This window comes from Montipora foliosa, chromosome 1 (assembly GCF_036669935.1).
Source record: "Montipora foliosa isolate CH-2021 chromosome 1, ASM3666993v2, whole genome shotgun sequence".
NCBI lineage: Eukaryota > Metazoa > Cnidaria > Anthozoa > Scleractinia > Acroporidae > Montipora > Montipora foliosa.
Window position 1 is genome coordinate 32,397,321 of NC_090869.1, and position 21,437 is coordinate 32,418,757.

Here is a 21,437-nt window from a genome sequence, read left to right on the forward strand (position 1 = left end):
TATCTGGAGGTGCGCAGAACGTATGCGCAATAACAATAGTAGGCACATCCTCAAGGCTTGCAAACACTTGGCGGAAAATCTTTGGGAAGACCAGTACGGCTGTATTTTCTTGGAAATGTTTGGGTAAAGCGTAAGTGCGTGTTTATATCCATCTTCGACCACAGAAGCCTGGAAATCAGTCGAGAGAACACCAACCATTAGCATGGACGACGGCGAAGCTGTTGTGTGGCCCAGTGGTTAGGGCGCTAGTTGAGATTCAGAGATCCTGGGTTCAAGACCCGCTCTGACCACTCGTTGAATTTGTTCCCGGTAGTCCTTGGTTGAACTTGTAAATAGCCAACTGGTTTGCCTCCGGCCAGTTGGGATTCTCAACAGTTGTTGTTATTGTGTTTCATTGGCCCTGAAAAGCCCCTATGGGGAGCGGTCAATTAAGTATGTACTGTAAGCCACCGAAAATTCGGTTAATAAGTGAATAAAACCGAGCTGCACGCGCTGCACGCATTTGAACGCATTCCCTCCCGTCCCGTGAAACATTTTCTCTTTTCAGGTTCTAACGTTATAAATGTGCTTAGCTTCAGAAATGGTTCAGAAAGGAAACAAATCACTGTGGTTTCTTACGATTGAAGTAGTTTCTCTCCGCCTTCGTTGTCTCTCAATGCCTCGTAAATACCAGCGTCACCAAAGAGACTTTTGCTTAGGACCTGCAAAAAAGGAAAACTTGGTATTAAAGTAAACTTCACCGAACCCCTAAAATCCCAAAGGCGGCTGCTAGAAAATCCAACAATGAAAACAACGAGCTTCTTTTAGGTAGCTCACTAAAATGCTTCAATTATTCAAACACCAAAGCCAAATCACTTTGTGACTCATATAAGATATTTCTCTGCTTTTATTTGGCTCTGATTTCTCGCATAACTCAAGCAAAGCGACAAAACGTCACTCCTTCTCCAAAATGGCAGCAACGGATCTGAATGAGTTAAAATTGAACTGAATGAAAAACTGATAGAAAATAGAGCAGAAATAGAATGACCACCTTTACTTTAGTAACCCTGCAAAAGTTTCAGGGTATTAGGTGTTATATCAGCTGAGAAAATGTAAGTTGAAATTTGACACATTTACAGAGGTTTGTACTCCGAATCATACAAACGTCTGCAAATTTTTCATTTTTCAACTTACATTTTCTCAGCTGATATTACACCTGACATGCCGAAACTTTGCAGGGTTACGAAAGTACAGGTGCTCTTTCTATTTCTGGTATTAGATTTTAATTTTAACTTACTCGAATTTTCGGTCGCCATTTTGGAAAAGGGTATATTGCATATCTTCCACTAATAATTAATGACAACCTATCCTAGAACGGAAGACGTCAAGAAAAAGAAGGCTTTCCTTACAAGGGACTGGCATCTTGCTACACTTGTTTATTCTACTATATATGCTAAACTCACTACAAGTAAATAATCAATGTGTACTACGATATCCTATTTGAATATAATTATTGTAAACTGCAGGGCCATAGAGGTTTTGCACGGCAGCCATGTTGCATGGCAGGAACAATAGATTCTCTTTCCTATGGTAACAAATGTTCTTTCTAATGCAAAACATTTTCATTGTTCCTGCCATGCAACATGGCTGCCGTGCAAAACCTCGATACCAGGAAGTCCCCTATCATAAAACGTTTCAAGGGTGATTCGAACTCGATGTAAAATCTTCAAAGTTAACTTTACTTACCCTTTCTGGGACTCGTTGTGTGACAATTGCATTGATCATTTCAGCAGAAAGACTTTCCTGACTCTGAACAACATTGACCAAAAATGGAAATACATTTTTTTAATCTTAAAGGGGCAATGTCATGCTGTTTTAGTCAAACTTCAAAACACTGAAAGACGTCTTTGCATCAATGACGACCAAAAAATAATGCTTTAGTTTTGTTACCAATAACCACTGAAGTGCAGTGAAGCTATTCTTTGTTGTTTGCGGCCAAGGATGGACAGGATGGAAATGGATTAAAACTTCAAAATTCTCTCGAGCTCAAAGCGTTTTCGTTTTCCTTTTCATTGGTTGATAAACTGGCGCGAGATTTTTAAACCAATCACCAAGCGTAGCAATTGCAATCGAGTAATTACTTTCGACATTCATTTCAAAACTGCTCCAAGTCGACTGAGAGTATTGCAACTCCTCCCCGGACGGGATGCTAATCCATCGCAGGGTTACCCCCAGCATTATGTCGCTGGCATCCATTCATACTATGGGTGAAGAAAGACAGTTGTGGGAGGCAACAATACGGTGACTGAGGTAGGTCTCGAACCAGCGACCCTAAGGGCGGGAGTACGGGGCACTAACCATTACACCGACTTAAAATTAACGTAAAATGGCAGGAGGTGAAATTGTGGGGTCGCCTTAGCCGCCGACTAGAAGCCGCCTCACCATGTTGACATCAAGAAGAGCTTCTTCCTCAACTTCATCATCCACCGAGTCTCCACTGCTGCAATCTTCCCACTCATCATCATCTTTTAAGTCTGAAGCGAGTAAAGAGGAAAATGACATTTTAGCAGATAAATTGCCCCTTTATCTCCACTAATTCCTTGAGTCAATCCTTTCTTTCCCTTTCCCTTGACGCTGAGATAGCTTTGTTTTGATAGGTTTTTAAAACAGTGGGCGTGAGAGGCGTTCTAAAAATAAATCAACTCGGGAAAGGATTGACCTCCCCTTGATAATCTCCTGGTTCTATGGAAATTAATTGCCGACAGACTCACGGTGCATCTCCAACGAAACCAAGTTCCCGAGTCACTTCAGCCTCATTTTCAAAGCGAGGCCAATGCACAAGTTTAGTAGTACATTTCCTTGATTGAAACGGAAATAAATTGCAAAAGAAAAATCTCTCAGGTAAACTGCGAATGATGATGTTGAAAAAGGCCCTTTATATCTTGCTCGCATTCGTTTTTCCGAGCTATTAACCCTTTTCCTCCTAAAACGGCCACTTCTACAATCTTGGACAAAATAGATGGGAAATTGGTACCTCCCCCCCCCCCCCCCCCCATCCCTCCCAAATGAAGGATGGGAAAATGGCGCGTTTCGGCTTTCGCGCGGCTTCATCCTTGAATTTTTATTTTTATTTATTTATTTTTTTTTTTTTGGGGGGGGGGGGGGGGGGTTTTCCTGTTCCATTTTATTCTGTCCAAGATTGTCTGAGATCTTCGACTGCCATTACTCACAGCGTCATGTATAGCAATCATGACAATAAATCTGTGCTCAAACGCTTCAAAGCTCAGTGCTTTCAAAGCAAACCTGGTCATTTATCAGTGAACTCACACAAAACAGAAGAATTGTGCTTATTTGATTAATATAAAATGAATAAAAAATTCAATTATCGTAAGCCTGTATGAAGTGCAGGATGCAGTGTTAACTGAGAGTTCTGCTGCGTGGAAGACGAAAAAAAAAGAACAAGCTTATGCCTTACTACATCGTAATTATTTTAATACGCTTAAACGCGGAACGCTACAAAACATATATAGAAAATGCATCGGCTGGTAAAAAGTTAGTTTTCTGCCAGCGAGACTCGAACCTGCCCAAACACATCAGGTACGCTGCTCTTGCTCACCGATATTGCATGCTAGACCTCTAGGCAAACCATGGAGTGGCTGTTACCTTGGCGTTATTTTAAAGTGTATACCCGTGTATGGGTCCCTTTACATGCAGATCATTGTTAGCGCTATTTTATCTAGACAGATTGTCTTTGTTTTGTTTTTTTTCATTCTTGGAAATCGAACACGATTTATGTTGACAAACATAAGGATTAGCACGATTTACAACAGATTACCGACAGTTTTTATCGGTTTTTCACGACTTCGTCGTGGAAGTAAGAGACAGTGAATTTGTAAATCGTGATTTACCGTTGACAACCATTGCAAACCATCTTAAATCACACAAAAACCTTTTGTAAACCGTCAGTGAAACGTCGAACGTGTCATTTTAACAATCTTCAAGTGCACTATACAGTTGAAAAGTTCTACCTAAAAGTTTCAGTCTTTCATCATTGTTGCATGGTATTTCAGCGAGGTCTTAAAAGCCCACAGTCTAGTGAATCCTGAGAAATGAGAAATAACATTAATGGTCCTTTTTTTGTCGCAGAACTCTTTATATGATTTGCGAGTAATGCCATGTTCAAGAGCGCGTTTGTCTAACCTCGTGGACACGATGTGCAAAATGTTCTCTTAGGGTATAGCAAGTCTGGACGTCCGTCAGTGCCGCGTGTGACTGGGTCACAGACCAGTGTTTTCAAGCGATAAATGTGTTAATAGATGACTCTCTAATAGACCAATTTCGATATATTAAAATTCAGACCGAAACAAAAGGCACCATCTCGAGGCTCTGGGGAATAAATATAAGGATTTGTATGAGTTTATTCCCCAGAGCCTCGAGATGATGCCTTTTGTTTCGGTCTGAATTTTAATATATCGAAATTGGTCTATTAAGAGTGACCTCTATTTCGTGACGTTGACAGCTTCCATACAACATTGGACAAAATAGATCCAATTTGTAAAGCTTTAAGTAATTTTAACAACATTTTTCTACAAATTGAGATGAAATGTAGACAACAACACTGTTGGTTCCGTTATACAGTGTCCTGATATTTATTATGATATAGACAGTCTGAGTGTTCTACTGGAAGATACACCACTCGTAAAATTCATACGAAACTTCATCCGGGACCCGAGTGGTGTATTTTCTATATATCCTCACTAGTCAGGATATTGCTCACGTCATTTCCCGCCTTTGCATGGTTGTTTGTGCAAACAGTCAGTGAAAAATGGCGAGCGATAGATTCGTGAAATTCTCTAAAGCTGACGTAAAATTCTTCTCTGAGAAACAAGAAAATGCAAACACCAAGAATAAAACTTCATACAACTTAAAATTATTCAAGGAGTTCCTCACAAGTGAAGAAGAAATACGAAAATTGACAAGAATTTGCGATAAAGTTTATGATCGGTGTTAGAAAGAAAAAAGGTGGGTAAAACACTCCTGTCTATAAAATAAAAAGAAAATTACATGTTAGCTCGAAGATATGAATTTTATGTTTTCGTGGCAACAACATCTCACTCGTTCGCTGCGTTCACTGACTCGTGAGATGTATTGTTCTTGCCACACGAACATAAAATTTTCTTCTCGCCACAATGAAAAGGAGATAAACTAAGAATAAAGCCAGGATCTGAGCCAGGATTCGAGCCAGGATTCGTGCCAGGATCCGAGCTAGGATCCGAGCCAGGATCCGAGCCAGGATTCGAGCCAGGATCCGAGCTAGGATCCGAGCCAGGATTCGAGACCTAACCGAGACCTAACCGAGACCTAACCTAACCTAACCGAGACCTACCTTAACCCTAACTAGACCTAACTAGACTAGAACCAACCTAAATAGACCTAACCTAACCGATTCGAGACCTAACCTAACCGAGAGATTCGAGAATAAATAGCGGAGAAAGCTCATCTTAGCTCGAATCCTGGCTGGAATCCTGGCTCGGATCTTAGCTCGAATGCTGGCTCGAAGTTTAGGTATCCTCAATGAAAAGGCCTTGAGCCGTGCGCAAAGGGCGCATAAATTTAAAGTGTCTGTGTATTAATTTTGTAATACGTCAAATAAAAACATGAAATATCGACCACTGTCTGTTTCTTCCATTGGCGATCTTTCGTGTTCATTTATTTTCGTCCCCAAACCTCTCCTCGCTTTCAGCTAGCAAACAAGGAAACATGTGCTTCACTTCTGTTTTCGTCGTTTTCACCGGAATGAATAAGAATTCATTTGCATTTTCATTATAATGCCTCCGAAGAAAGTTCCAAAATTAGATGGTCAAGGACAAAGAAAACTTTCAAGTTTTTTTAACGCCGAGTCCGCTACGATGAATCGCAAAAATGATAACACCGATTCGACTGATAAATACGAAGAAACGAGCACTTTCTCCCCACTTTCAAGGCCTGCAACTGCAAGGATAAACGAAGACAGGAAGTTCCAGCAGGCGTTTTTAACACAGCAACAACTGCCTCCTCCACAGGCTTTCCCAAGTCGGAAATGCTGTCTCGCCCCCAGTCGCACGCGATCGATTATTTTGGGGAAAGAGGGGGCGAAGGGAGTGTCACTCCTTTCGTCCCCGCTTTTCTTAATAATTAACTCAAATATCCCCAAAATAATCGCGAACGAGCGACTGGGGACGAGGCAGCAGCAACATTGTCTTTTAAGAGTGGGACTGTGACAGGTCCCAAACCTGTCAAACATATCAAAATGAAATGAAATGTAAGTAGGTACTCAAACCACAGTAAAAATATTGTATTGCTACCATGACTTGCACTTATTATTTCTGTATTGCCCATCATTCGGCCCACCCCATGACTTCAATGGCCCATAATTACACGAATATGGCCCATAACTTTTGAAAGTCAGGGGCCATAGGCCCATTTATGTATTTTGCATTCCCAATCCCTGCGTGCAATATCCTCCATTTATTGTACAAAGTTACGATACCTTCTTTCCATTCTTTCTTAAGATTTCTTTTTTTCCCCATTATTTGTAATCAATATTTGAATTTCATACGTGATAGAGCAGCACAAATCGACTGATACAAACCGAAAAGTTTTTCGACAAAGTGGAAAGATATTTTCAAATTGGAACGAAGAGTTCACCTTAAACACATGACAGATTTGATAAAAGCGTTTCTCGCATAACACATTCTGAAAGTTTTACCTCTTTGTTCTTCGGTTACGTGTTGCGCAAGTAACCATCATTAAAAATACATTTACATAAAATATGATCTGACACGACTATTACGTAACGAACGCTAGCGTGACCAAAAGAATCGGCACAAACAGCAAAGCTGCAGTCTCGGACAAAATTGCTGTAACACTTTACAATACCTTGCCCTCCCACAGTCTTGTTTTGGCAAATGGGCTCAGAAACTCGCGTTAAAACAACATTGCGAGGGGAGAGTGAACCGCGAAAGCTTCTTTTGCGTTTCGCGAAGCTCTGGTAATCTTGGCTTCGAAAGTATGTTGCTGTTGCGTGACGTTTGGGGCGCAGCAGGATACACGTTGTAGTCACGAGATTTCTCAAAGTGAAAAAAAAAAAGTAGTAACATGGAGGCATTTAAGGCAGCCAAATGCTCTTCGTTTCTAACACTATTTCTTCATTTCGCTACCGTTTTTCTTTCAAGCAATAACTCGTATGCATCGACTATCCGTAACAAAGTTCGGGAACAACTGGTTGATTCGCTAGAAGCCGAAGTTCATGAATACGTACAATATTTTTCTAGACCATCAGTGTCGAGTCCTTTACGGAAGTACGTCGATCAGCCGTGGATATTGTACACTTTGGCGAAAGCAGCAGAACTTGCCATGGAGGACTACGAGGCAAAGTATCAGAAGACCTATCGGCTCCGACACGTAAGCAATTTGAAAGTGCTACGTAATGATGTCAACAATACTACCTTCTGGTTTCATGTTGTGGTATCGGAAGATGAGAAATCTCTCAATGAAGTCTCCTTTAAGGCCGAGATCCCCTCTCGGACGTTCGAAAAGAGGAAGCTCGACTCGAGCGAGTTCAAGTTCGATGAATTCGAGAGTGTCTCAGGGCCTGCTGAAAACAACTGTGACCAGCTAAGCGCTCGTGCCAGTTGTAAATGTGAAAAGCTGGGAAGATGCGACAAGGGTACCGCTAAAATTTCGCCTTGGTTGGCATTCGCCCTGAAAACACAAAGAGAGGTCCAAGTCGACAAACCTTTTGACCAGATTCAAATGGTCTCTGCTCATAATGCTTTCAATGACCGCGCTGATGGTTATGGTATATTGGACGACTGTCCCTGGCCACCACCATACGAGCACATCTGTCTGGATCTGGCCAATCAAGAATTCAGTTTCACTGATCTACTTAACATGGGAGTGCGGGGCCTTGAGATCGATCCCTGGTGGTGTTTTGGAAAAATGTTGATGAGCCACGATCACAGTGTGCCTTACGAGGGATGTGCTCCCTGGGATCGAGAATATGAAGATGGTATCAGAGAAATTGGTGAGTGGGTCCACAAACCAGAAAATACTCATGAGATCATTCGCTTATATTTTGAAGATGGTCCAACCCACACATTTGGCCATGACCTCTTAATTAATGGTCCCATTGCTCAACATCTTGGTGACAGAGTGCTAACTCCAACTGACTCCAAGAAGTATTTTCCAGGGAGGTGGCCAACAGCCAAAGAACTTCGGAAAATTAACAAGACTGTTGTCATCGCAGGATCTGGGGATCAGCATGGCAGTGATTACATTTTTGACATGTACTGGCATGAGATCACAAGGAATGAATTCATGAAGGGCGAGAACTGTTCAGCTATAAACCCAGACAAGCCATCCAGAGTTTACTGTGACAGTACAGAATACCTGTTCTTTTGGGATGGTCCAAAAAAAACAGGCGTTATTCATGACTTCTTCCAGTTTATGAAGTGTGGAGTGACATATCCAGCAGCGGATCAAGTTAATCCGGTTTTGCTAGCCACTGCTGTGTTTACCTGGGCAAAAGGCGAGCCTTCTGAGCAACTTACAAATGAGTCATGCGTGCTTCTAAGTGGACAGACACAAAGATGGTATGTAAGCAAATGTCAGGAAAATCACTTTTTTGCTTGTCAAGCAATGAAAAACCCTCAGGACTGGGTCACTAGTACTGGTACAGGAGTATACGCAGAACCAGCATGTCCTGATGGTTATCAGTTTGCTATCCCTCACAATGGTCTGGAGCATCAGTTGTTAGTGAATGCACTTTGTGGAAGAGATGTGTGGATAAATATCACCCCTTACATTAACTTACTGCAATAACCTGATGCTCATATCAATAAAAACATGATATGTTGTTCATAATAATAATATAATAATAATAATAATTTATAGTAATATAAATAATAATAATAATGATAATAATAATATTATTATTATATTATAATTATTATTATTATTTATTTGTCAGAAATTAGTAATCATTTGATATTAATTTTTGTAAACAAGAATGCAAAACACAATTAGCCAATGAAATTTGTCAAGATTTTGTCAAATATTTTTCTTCGCTCACACTTCTAAACCTACTCGCAGCCATTTTCCTGCTCAACAAAAATAACACAATCTCGTCCCCAGCTTTTTTTGGTCAACGGTTCAATAATTTGCAGCGGGCTGCACTTTTGATGTCATTTTGATGTCATCGGTTCAATAATCTGCAGGGGGCTGCACTTTTGATGTCATTGATTCAATATGATGAAGTTTCTTTCCAAATTTGGTGAACAGCAGCTGGTTATGGTGAATGATGCATGTGGTTTTAACCAATCAGAAACGGGGAAATATTTTGAACGAATAATAAAGAATATTATTGAATGTGCCTTTGTGTTACCAAAATTAAATGATTTCAAATTTCCTCTCTCTAGAGAATAATTTTACCCAATAGATAATAATTATTATCAACATGGGAACCACTGTTATACACTGTAATCATGCAATAACATTTCATACAACAAAGGGCAAAGCTCTTGAGAATCACCATGAATCTGTACTCTGATTTCCAAAAAATGCCACAATGTCGAACAATAGTCTTTAGATTACAGATATTTTACTTCAATCTATTTACTTTTGATTTTGGTCTATTCCAGTCCATTTACAGAATGTACCTTCTATGATAATTATTTATAATGTTCTTACTTTGATGATAAAAGTAATACAATGTACCTGAGGCTAATGTGCCTGTATTTTTTTCAAATTAAAAGCATTTTGACATAACACAGACTGTACTGATCAGTCTCTGAATGACTTTTGTAGTAAACAGTGTGCTGTACACCTTTCCTGGACCAAATAAATAACTGGTCTTTTGCCACCACGAATAATCCTTTGAATCAAACCCTGCATGCTTTATCAATCACCAATAAAATAACTGATAAATACACATTTCTTCAGCTAAACCCCAGTAATTGGAAGGCTGCAGAATTCTATCCCCCAATAACTATTCAGTGGATAACAATATTCAACAGGGCTGTCATTAAGTTTTGAAGCAGGTGTAACTACATGGCCAAAGGGCATGAAAAGGAGGGCATAAAGGGCCTGAGCCCCTAGGGGTCTGGGGGCATGCTCCCCCAGAAAAGTCTTAAAATTAAAACCTTGGAAATGCCTTTTTCAGCACTCGACCTGAGCTGCAAATTGTATATTAATTTTTCTCAATCAAAAAGTGATGAAAAGAAAACAAGGCAAAAAGATAAACTTCACAATGAATGAAGATATTTTACTAACCATGTGGAAATGGTCATGCATCACAGAACCGAAAAAACTGGTCAGCGGAATCCCACTTATATCAAGTACCGTGCATTGATAATGATTTTGTTGATGAAAATGGCATCCGAATCCAACAACAATCGATTGGGGGCATTCTCCAAAGGTCTTTTACGGAAATGTTTGGATTTTTACCAAAAACACGTCAATTATATTTTCTTTAGTAGGTAGATGTTTCTAAATAAATTTCAATATATTTTGCTTCATGAATATTCATTCTGCAGCAACCATCACCCGTAACATTGACTAAGCTCAGCCGTAACAGGGGTTATGGGTTATGGCCCCTAATGACAGCCCTGTATGATTAACAACAGTGGATAGCTTCAAAGGTGCAATCTGTTTGGCTACTCAAAATCTGAACATACTTTGCTATTCACCTCCAATCAACATGCGAGGGATTTGTGCCAGGAAATATTGTAATCGTTGCAGGAATAAATAAGTTAAAATCACCTTTTTGTGCTATAATAAGTTCTCACTGTTTTAGTATACACAAGTGTACTAAAACAACTATAAGTTTTGATGTCACTTATCCTTTCTAAGGGATAGCATTGTCCACACATTGAACAACTCAAGCCAGGGATGTATGAGTCATCTGTATAGTAATACTTTCAACAGAAATAAATGAAGCTTACCATCTGGACAGCACATGTTTGACAGAATTTCCAAAGCGAGTTGTTGGGTATTCAAGAGCATATGCACATCTTCATTCTGGAGAGGTAACAAAAACTTTCAGAAATACGAAATGACTCAGAAATGAAGGGCCCACTGACCAAAAACACTCAATATAAAAAATTTTGGTCTGCTTACCGCCTACTTTGCTAAAATTGGAATCTATTTGTTAAACTGAAGGCTAAGAATTTTGTGGAAACTGTTTTAACGTCAAAAGTTTCCTGTACTCCAGAGTTAGCTTAATGACGCATTCAAATTCTGAGCCCTGGGCTTTGTCCTCTAATTTCAAGAAATAACCTACGGAAAAACACCATTGACTTGGGCCCAGTTGTTCAAAAGCTGATTAACAATAAGCTACAATTAAAATACCAACTAAGGGTGAACTTTGCCTTTTAAAAAAACATTTAACCATTCTAATAAACCTATTGTCTCCTGGCGTGAGACTTAACAGATTTTACTCGTCTAACACCAGACGACTTTTCTCGTCAACTGTGGATGTCCTTAGGGTTCCTGAAGAATCAATGGGTTTTTCAGTAAAAAAACTATGTCCCCTCCATTAACCCGCAAGGAGGCGCGGTAGGCTCATGGTTAGTGTGCTTGACTCCAGATCAAGTGGTCTGGTATCAGGTTCTGGCCGGGGACATTGTGTTGTGTTCTTGGGCAAGACACTTTACTCCCATGGTGCCTCTATCCACCCAGGTATATAAATGGGTACCGGCGAAATGCTGAAGGTAACCCTGCGATGGACTGGCATCCCATCCAAAGGGAAAGAAAAAATTTAAAATACTCCTAGTAGCTTCATGCCACAGAAACCGGAATAAGCTCCCGACTGGCTATGAAGGGCCACTTAGCTCGTAAACAGACTTTTTTTAACTACCATTAACCCATTGACTCCTGGGAGTGAGACTTGACAGATTTTACTCTGTCTAACGCCAGACGATTTTAATCGTCAACAGGGGGCATCCTGTGGCGCCTGTGGAGTCAATGGGTCAATGCAGATGTAACTAAAGTAAGAAATAAAGGAAAAAATTTGAAAAAGACTGTAAACCATAAGATGTGAAATAATAATATTATATTGCCCCTTCATTTCCAAAAGCAAGGTACAGCTGTGGCCCCAAGTTGGCAACCATCACTTTGCTGTGAAACCAAAAAATCTAGTCACTCTTTCAACGCATAGGTCACAATTTCAAGCCATGCATCAGTTGGTGAACTTTGAGTAGCAACTCAGCTCAAGTAATTATTGCCGTAGTAATGGCATCTGTAAACTCTGGTGAGGGTTGTAGTTATTTTAGTTTTTCTTATTATTTTTTCCACCACATCTTATGAGATTGACAGTAAGTGCAACTTAAACTTTTTGTCCAGGGACAAATTGCACAACTGAAATTAACAGAAGACATCTTCATTTTTGTCCAAGGCCCTTTCAAAAATATCAAAAATACTATGCAGTACATGTACCTTTGTAGGTTCTGGCAACAGCTTGCTGATGACATCAAAACAGTTGACACCAAGTACTTGAGCCAAGACTTTAACAACTGCTTGAACAAGCTCGTTAAAGCTACAAACAGGAATGGCATACCGGATGTTGTACAATACACCTGCCAAATAATAGTAAGCTAAACTGATGCAACAAGATTTTCTGCCTGAATCTCAAAACTGTGAACCCTACTACGCGTCACAATTTGAAAGTAGCCTGATCACTGACTGTTTGGTGTTTTGTCACAGCAGGGGCGATGTACACTGTAAGTGGGAAGAAGGAGAGAGGCAGATCAACTGCAAACTTAAGACAGGAGAACATTTCCCAGAGCAGGACTCATGCACTGGATCCTAACCACTTGGCCACCCTGCCATTTTAAACTCAGGGTCACACGTTAATAGCATACATTTGAGAGCAACAAAAGTAATACCTGCAGTCAAAACTTTCAGCATTAGCATGTCACTTGTTGAGCCATCAGCCATTAGTGACTTCTCGAGAATTTTCATCAAATCACTGGATCCACACAGAAGCTGAGCCGCAGCTTGATTGTTTTCAGTTACAGTGTGAAGACACTGTGCTAGGAAAAACAGCATCAAATGTATTGCAGAGATCAGTAACAAGACTTTAATTTTTTTTTTCAAAGGTAATTTCATTTCATGTGTGCATACAGTGTCACAGGAAAAGGACTCAGGTTGAACTTGTTCTTTGTTTAACTACTTTTAACCTTAATGTGGGACAGGTTCAATTTTGTCAGTGTAACCAGGGTAAGGCAGGTTAAACCCAAGACCTAATTCACTGTCTAATATTATCGTAAATTTCTTCTAACTGTAGTCACAACATTTTATTATATCATGGTACGGTAACTAATTACCGGCAGAAAGATAATAACCTCGCTATTTATGTAACTGTAAACAATGGGAGACAACTTAGCTCGAGCAACATTCATTAGAAGTTTCCAAAAGTTACTATTTACAGCGTGCTATTACAATAAACTCTATTTTTAAACTTACGAGTCACAGATTATTTTGAAATTGATGAGTCACAGTTCTAGAAAGTTCTTGAAACAACACATTGTGTGACATTGAACTTTCCAGAATATTCCAATCCTTGTAATAATCAACACACTTTTCTTCTGAGAGATACAATCATGCATAATTATTTTATTATATTAACACCAGTGAATTAGCAAGAGAGCTTTCGCACGAAAACATGATATCTTGACATGTGAAGATGACATGTTATTTTCAAACGTGAAAAGGTCACTGTTGCTATGGTAACATATGAAAATCCCGCCTTTCTATGCCTCTCGTGAAACGATGTAGTATCTCCGCGCAGCCATGTAATATCCTCTTTATATTAGAACACTGTAAACTTGATTTGACGTATGCCTGAGGTATTACAATTTAAACTCTCCTGAAATGGCATTGAAGTACTGCAAGTACAGCACCGTGTGTAGTCAAGAACAAAAGCTTACAAGATAAGGGGAGATGATACAGACCTGAACCAGAGGGATCATGTCTGAAAGACTGGACTGCAGGACCATCATAATACTATACACCACCACAAAGACAAAAATGCCCTTAATTCCTGGTGTTGGATGTGCAGGTTATGCAGAAAGTGCCCAAAGGGTGCTCCTGATATGTTGCCGGTTGCACGAACCTAACAACAACTCAACAACTCAACAACTCAACTCTCAAGGTGCTCATAATACATTGGGTTACTGATAGACCTGAAGTTGATTGATGAAGAACCACCCTTGTTTGTTTTTAATGAGAAGAAAAACAGAATATCTGGGAGAAAACCTCTTGGAGCATAGTAAGGAGCCACCAAACTCAGCCAAAATGAAATTGAGCAAAATGAAACAATGAAAGAGGGCCACATTAATGAACGTCGAGTGCTCTCACTACTGTGAGAGCCCTGCTCCCACTAGTATTAAGAAGTCAATTTCAGGAATTAAAGAAAAATGGTGAATAAAGTCTGTTCAATCTAGGTCCTATAAATACATCTGCCAAAAACTAAGTCAAAAACACAGTTATAATAACATTTATGACGGACTGCTGAAGGAAAGAAGATTATTAATAAACTCTTACACAAGACCATGGTGCACACACTAAATGTTTAGAAAAGGACAAGTTTGATAAAAACTGCTGACAAAATGAGTGAAATCAATTCAAAGGTTCCTGTGCAATCATTTAAATCAAGGCTTCAGTAATTATTCATGAAATCCCAAACCTCAAATTTACAGTATTGGTGCATCCACATGTACGTGTACTTTGAACATTAGACTGCTTTTTTGTTATACCATCTCAAGCAATGACAAAAAAGTGCTATTTGACAGTGACATGAAGTTTCATTTGTGATGCCTATACTTGTCTTTATGATGGTCATGGACATCATTGGGCATAAAGGCATCATAAATTATATATGTACAGTTGCAGTGCGGCAAGGAGAGCTATAGGTACTAACCAAATGAATTATTTACATCACAGTTCCTCCCACAGGAGGGGAGGTATGGACACAAAAAAAGAAATTTAAACCATTGACTCCTAGCAAGTGAGACTTGAAAGATTTTACTCTGCTGGACGCTTTTACACATCAACTGGCGGCATCCTAGGTAGGCCATCTGAGGAGTGAATGGGTCAACCTCCTCTTCATAAAAAAATACTCCAGTTTCAATTTGTTTCTGCAAACTTGTCTTGAAAGGGATTGCATGATAGACCTGTAAATATTTTTTTATTATTGGACACACAGAATACCACCAACATTAAGCTGGCAGTCATAAGCAGCCAGATGCTTAAATTAAACTTAAAGCCTTACCAGCAGGAATAGACACAGTTATTGGATATATATCTGTCTCAAGACTTGACACAAGACAAGGAAGAAGACATTGCTTGTTGAAGATATCCACTGCTACACTACAGCTTTCACTACCAAGGGAACAAAAAGTACTCAATTAATTTTGGGCTATTCTTATTTCCTAAAATTAATTATCTCTCAGAGCCCATATATTACCTTGCTAAATAAATTTTATCTTTTCTTTATTTTGGTGTGGCATAAAATAATCATAATTATAATAAATGGTAATAATGATAATAACAATAATAAATAATAATAATAATTATTATTATTATTATTATTATTATTATTATTATTATTATAACAGCAACAATATTCATTTAAAAAAAGGATCAAATTCTACAAGATCAATAGTCACTACGTCCCCTAACTCACCACAGATTCCACAGTAAACTCACAGCTTGTATTGCCAAACTTGTTGATTGTCTTTGAAACTTTGAATTTCCAGTGCTCTCATTCATGGCACCCAAAGCATCAAGGGACTGAATTTAAAAATGACTTAATTATTTGTAATTATAATTATGAATAATTATCTATTCATATAAATTAATTATCAGATGAATAATTAAATAATTTTTGTAACAGAACAAATGACTAATTATGCCTAACTGCTGCTGTGAATTTGTTCATTTCAAACAACTGGACAATGTAATAACAAATGAATAACTCAGAAATTAAAGTGAAGTAAAGAGCTTTCATCAATACACTGCGATCTTTACCACCCTTATTCAACTTCCTGAAACCAATAGAGAAGAAAGACAGGGAAAACTGATTGAAAGCAGTCTGTGTGCCTATCAGGCCTTCTGATAGGGTGCGATTAAAAAATGCAAATTATGCGATTTTTTCAGGGCAGATTGTGCGATTAGAAAGGCCAATTATGCGATAAATAATGTAAATTATGCGATTTTTTTCTCAGCAATTTTAAGCTTGTTTTATACGGTTTCAGGTTAAGGAAAACACTTTTCTGCTGCCCTAAAGACATTTTCAACACAAAGGAACAGTAATTATGTATCTCGATTGACATTAGTTGGGATAAATAAAAGTTGAAAAGTTGAAAGGATACAGCTAACATGCCAAATGAATGACCAAGGTGCTCGTCAACCACGAACTTCCGAAGATGGTCAATCACAATAAGGCCATACCCCCATTTATACGAGAGAAAATAAGCCGCGGCTTTCTCTGGCCGTGGCTTACAGAAGACTCGAATGTTCACCCCGTATAAATGGTACAAAATCTACGTTCACGTCTTTTTCAAGCCGCGGCTTATATTGACCTGGGAATATATATTGGTATAAATAGTTCGTTTTGCGTATTTTGTACACCGTGGCCAGAGTAAGCCACGGCTTATTTTCTCTCGTATAAAAGGCCCTAATATTGCACGACGAGAAAAACATCAGTCCATCGTCCACGTGGAGCGTACCTGTGAGGTACTTTCTTGCTCGATTGTGAGCTGTCAGATCGGGCGGAATGTGGGAACTTCCTTCTTCGTCGAAGAAAAAGCGAGCGTTTTCACAACAAACTTATCCATGAGTAAGTTTTTATCAGTTTTCAACGAAAGAAACTACATTTTGCCGAAAAACTTACAACTTCGCTTATTTTTCACAAATCTCTTCTATAAGAGAAGGCAACTGTGTCATTTCAGTGGTGTGTATATAAGGTTATATATTCGCTCTGACGAAGGGCTAACGCTCGAAACGTCAGCTTTTAGAATCTCTGTACGGTGGCCAATTTACATTATCAACTCCGTTGATAAAACCAAATTTTTGTATACTACTTCCCCACCGACGCAGCACCACAGTTTCTTTAGAAACTACCCCTTCATTCGTGTGTATATAAGGGCGTGTTTGTGTTGCACCAATAGAAGGAGACTCGTACCAGGTCCCCGACATGAAAAATAGGGCCTTGAACTTCGAATGTTTACGAAATCGGAGGTGACAAAGGTTTTTCGCCTTTTTCCAAGATAAATCATCTTAAAAATGGCGTATTTATGAAGGAATTTCTAAGAAACGTCTTGATTTATGTTTCGTTTTATGAATCTTGTGCGTCCTTTTGTGAATTACGCGATTTTTCGTGAATTGTGCGATCGGATGCGATTTGAGGTCGATTGTGCGAAATCGCACCATCGCGTAATATCAGAAGGCCTGGCCTATGAATTGAACAAATGGATTTGCGAATAACCTGTGTGCAAGGTGACTCCTTTTTTCTAATTCAGGATGTAAATTTTCAACCAAAAAGAACTTCTGCAAAGAACTGTTTTAAATTACTCCTTGGCCCCAGGTGGGAGTGTTTAAAAATATTTTACTCTGTCTGACGCAAGACAATTTTACTCATTAACAGTGGGCACCCTAGGGCATTTGAGATGACAATGGGTTAAGTTGTACAAATTGTAGTCTGAAAAAGTAAAAATAATATATTCATCTTAAAAAATATGTTATTCATCTTATGAATAATTCAGTCATTGCCTGGTTTCCTTTGTGTGCAAGTACATTTTTTACTGACAACTTGCCCACACTGGACACAAATCACTTATCCCAGTTATACAGTGTAATACATGCATTTACAGTCATTATTGTTTAATAGATAAGTGCATTGATTCTTTTGTGCATATACTGACCTGTCTCACGAATGTTGAAAGTGGAGTCATGATATCCTGCTCAACCATTTTTTCACAAGCTTCTGGACCACCTCCAATACTTAAATTCCTGCAACCAAAAAAAAACAACAACAATACAATTTTTTTTCAATAGAATTCCCATTGAGCTGTCAAACCATCCCTGGCCAATAACATCAACCCTGTTAAAACACAACAGAAAGCAAACTTCCCTGTAAGGTAAAGTTATATAATTATATTTGAAGTGCTGGTTATAGACACAAGGGAGCAGCAATTATTGCATTTATCTACACAATTCAAGTACTTGACCTCATAAACATCTAACAATTTAGGTGGCTAAATGGAATTCAATTAAAATAATTGTCCTAATAAGTGCAAGTTCACTTTTCACTCTCATTTGCTCATTTCATTCTCCACCAAAAACTGCACAAAGTTGGGTGCTGACATAATACGATAAAAAGAAAACTGTCTGATGGGTTTTTTTTTTAAATTCCACTACCTCAAAGCTCCAGCAGCACCTTCCTGGATGCCCCTGTCATCATCAATCAGAAGTGGACCCAGTCGCCGCACAAGATCTTGTTTAAGGAGAGTTGGTATGGCTCCTTGATCAAACACCAGATTGGCCAGACCAGCACAAGCACACTCCCGCTCAGATGCAATGGTACTTGTCAACTAAACAAGAAAGGAGTTACTAAAAGCATGCCCTTCCAAATACTTTACTTTATTTAATAACGCATTGACTCCTGAGAGTGAGACTGAACAGATTTTACTTTGTCTAACGCAAGACAATTAATGGGGCATCCTACAGTGCCTGAGGAGTGAATGGGTTAAGTTCTACAACTTAGTTTTCTTTACATATTCCACCATTTCATTTAACCATGTGATTACAAAGACAAATTTTGGACCAAAATAGTGAAATCCTGCCTTACACAGGTGAGACTGGGTACCTTCTTAGAATAGTACCCCATGGAAGGCACTTTGCAGAGCTACAATGGAGGAATCTGACATCATGTTGACTGCCTGTCATCAGCTTTTCACAGTGCAGACCTGTGTACACTGTACGTAGTAAAAACTACTGCATACAGTCAATGTGGACCTGCCTTACAAAGTAAAAGCCAAGCTTTTGATAAAGTTACTTAAAGCTTGCTTAGCACTAATTCTAGGTTATGGTTACGGCAGACCTTCACGGGCAAAATTTTTGCACTTTTTTCTCTTATCAGTCTCATAGTAATCAAAAATAATTTAACTACATTTTCTTTAAAAAAATTCTAAGAAATGAAATCAAATTAAAACAAGTTATTAATGAAAACATATTTTTCTCAGTCAGCAAAGGTGGGAAAAGCGAATTATAAACTGTCAACACTAAGGAATTTGGTCACGTTTTTTCACAGGAAAATAACCATAGCCTCCAATTTCAAACTTGCGTTGTTTGTCATAAATATTGTCAAATTTTTCCACACATTGTCATCGGTTTACTCTCTGAGAATGGGCAAACAAGAAAAAAGTCCATTCGTAAAACCTAAAAAGAAGTGTGTTCATTAAAAGGTGAAAAGAAGATTATAATATATTTGCGGCTCTTTTCAAGGGACAAGTGTATCCTCTTTATTAAAGCGAATTGATAGGGAACGAAAATTACATGGATTGTCTTGAAATTTCACCTGAGAACTCCCAAAATACAAACCTAAAATACTGTGCGAGGGATTTCCGTTTCTTAAAATTGAACTCCTCCAGTGGCCTTCGACATAAACTTATCAGTAAATTTTTTTTTTGATAGGCATATTTGTTTGTACAAAATTTTCTATGCAACCAATCAAATCAATAAATCAAAATTTAAGCCTCACATGGTTTTGATCACAAACTCCTTGTGAATGACATAATTTATACTGAAGGCTTTGCATTAAAATTTGATACACGAAAAATTCGATCAGAGAGACATCGGTCACTCAAGGTTCTTGGGCCCCGCTCTTCTTTTGATTAGATACAGTGAAAAAGAATATATATTTCCTGGAAAGTACATTTCATAACCTTTCAATAGATGTATAGTTTATGGCTGTTGTGCCCAACAAAACGTGTTAAAAGGAATTTTCACAAAGGACAACCCCTGAAGGTCTACTGTAACCGTAACCCATTGACAACTGAATCACCCTGGACCAGCCCCATTGACAAGTAAAATCGTCTGGCATTAGCCCATTGACTCCTGGGGCTTCCCCATTGACAAGTAAAATCGTCTGGCGTTAGACAGAGTAAAATACTAAGTAATTGGCCGGTTTAGGGGTGAAAGGATTAACACATTGACTCCTGGGGGTTCCCCATTGACGAGTAAAATCGTCTGGCGTAAGACAGGGTAAAAAACTAAGTATGGCTGGTTTAAGGGTGAATGGGTTAAAACAGAGTAAAATCAATGGTTCAAATTATGGGTTAAATATGGCCACCATTGATGTTTAATAATTATCTCGGTTGGTTCAAATAGAGTTCAAACAACTCCTGTAAGAAATTAATTAACATAGCTTAATTAACATAGGAAGAGTCATTCTCGTCATAAATTGGCAATTTTCAATCTTGGAATACCCACTCATATACAGGCTTATACAGTAAGGGCCCAATTATATGGTGAATTTCAGCCCGGGTTCTGAAAGAAATCCTCTTGAAATGAAAGTGGCGATTACATGGAGAACGTTTCAACCCGGCCTGAATTGCAGCCTGGGTTGAAAACCCTAGTCCGGTTTTTGAAAACGGTCTACAATCTTGAGCCTGGGCAATGGGGCTGAATAATCCATGTAATCACTATCATTTTTTCAGCCCGGGCTGAAAGAGGAACACGAGCATGCGCATCAATCGTGTTTTCGCATCTCAGTAAATTTTCCCACGGAAATTTGTGTTTTGCGCCCGGGCTGAAATTGAGCATGACATGTAATCGCAACAAAAATTTCAGGCCGGGCGCAAACTCACCTTGCAATCAGGCCCTAAGAAGATGCAAATAAGTGATAACATTTTTCAAAGGGTGGCCATGTAGAACAAAATAATGTACATGTAAGCTTATGTACATTAATTATAAAATGGCCGTGTAGCACAGACAAATAAGTGGACGGGTATCCTAGAATCTTTCCTTTCCGCAACATCAACCACTTCCGCAGTTGGGTCGAAAAAATCAACTGCCATGCAAACAAATCGCATGATTTTAGCGTGTCAAGCCTATATATCTTTTCATGTTCATAGCGCCTGCAACTTAAGTTTACCTTTTCCACAAGAGGCAGTGTCCTTACACCTGCACTAATGTTTTCATGGGCGTCACTTCGCGCCTCTTTGACGCTTGGTAGTCCAGTGGGCCTACTACGAAACCTCTGGCGTTTTTTGGATCTTGTTTTTCCCATTGTTTACCTCTTTTTACCACTGTATAATACCCTTATTATAATACACTTTCAATAAATCGCCATTCTGTTTTGCAAGATTGACCCCCACGTGCATTTCGTAATTACTTCATGTATCCCTTATTATAGT

At 38.9% G+C, this 21,437-nt stretch overlaps 2 protein-coding genes across 2 annotated transcripts in view; one reads left to right on the forward strand and one right to left on the reverse strand.

Moving 5' to 3' along the window:
- LOC137996778 (HEAT repeat-containing protein 3-like) overlaps window positions 1–21,408 on the reverse strand; it is a 31,677-nt gene extending 10,269 nt beyond the window's left edge. The window contains exons 1-11 of the mRNA XM_068842363.1: window positions 21,176–21,408; window positions 18,439–18,611; window positions 17,943–18,030; window positions 15,704–15,810; window positions 15,290–15,399; window positions 12,903–13,049; window positions 12,454–12,593; window positions 10,962–11,037; window positions 2,422–2,513; window positions 1,726–1,788; window positions 619–701 (exon numbers count right to left, since the gene is read on the reverse strand). Of these exons, the coding sequence (XP_068698464.1) occupies window positions 619–701; window positions 1,726–1,788; window positions 2,422–2,513; window positions 10,962–11,037; window positions 12,454–12,593; window positions 12,903–13,049; window positions 15,290–15,399; window positions 15,704–15,810; window positions 17,943–18,030; window positions 18,439–18,611; window positions 21,176–21,310 (1,214 nt within the window). The 5' untranslated portion in view covers window positions 21,311–21,408. The remainder of the gene's footprint in view (window positions 1–618; window positions 702–1,725; window positions 1,789–2,421; window positions 2,514–10,961; window positions 11,038–12,453; window positions 12,594–12,902; window positions 13,050–15,289; window positions 15,400–15,703; window positions 15,811–17,942; window positions 18,031–18,438; window positions 18,612–21,175) is intronic.
- LOC137996788 (uncharacterized protein MT2135-like) lies at window positions 6,992–9,797 on the forward strand. Its single transcript, XM_068842374.1, has one exon. It carries the CDS (start codon window positions 7,117–7,119, stop codon window positions 8,839–8,841), a length of 1,725 nt encoding a protein of 574 aa, XP_068698475.1. The 5' UTR covers window positions 6,992–7,116; the 3' UTR covers window positions 8,842–9,797.
- Window positions 21,409–21,437: the final 29 nt, after the last annotated feature.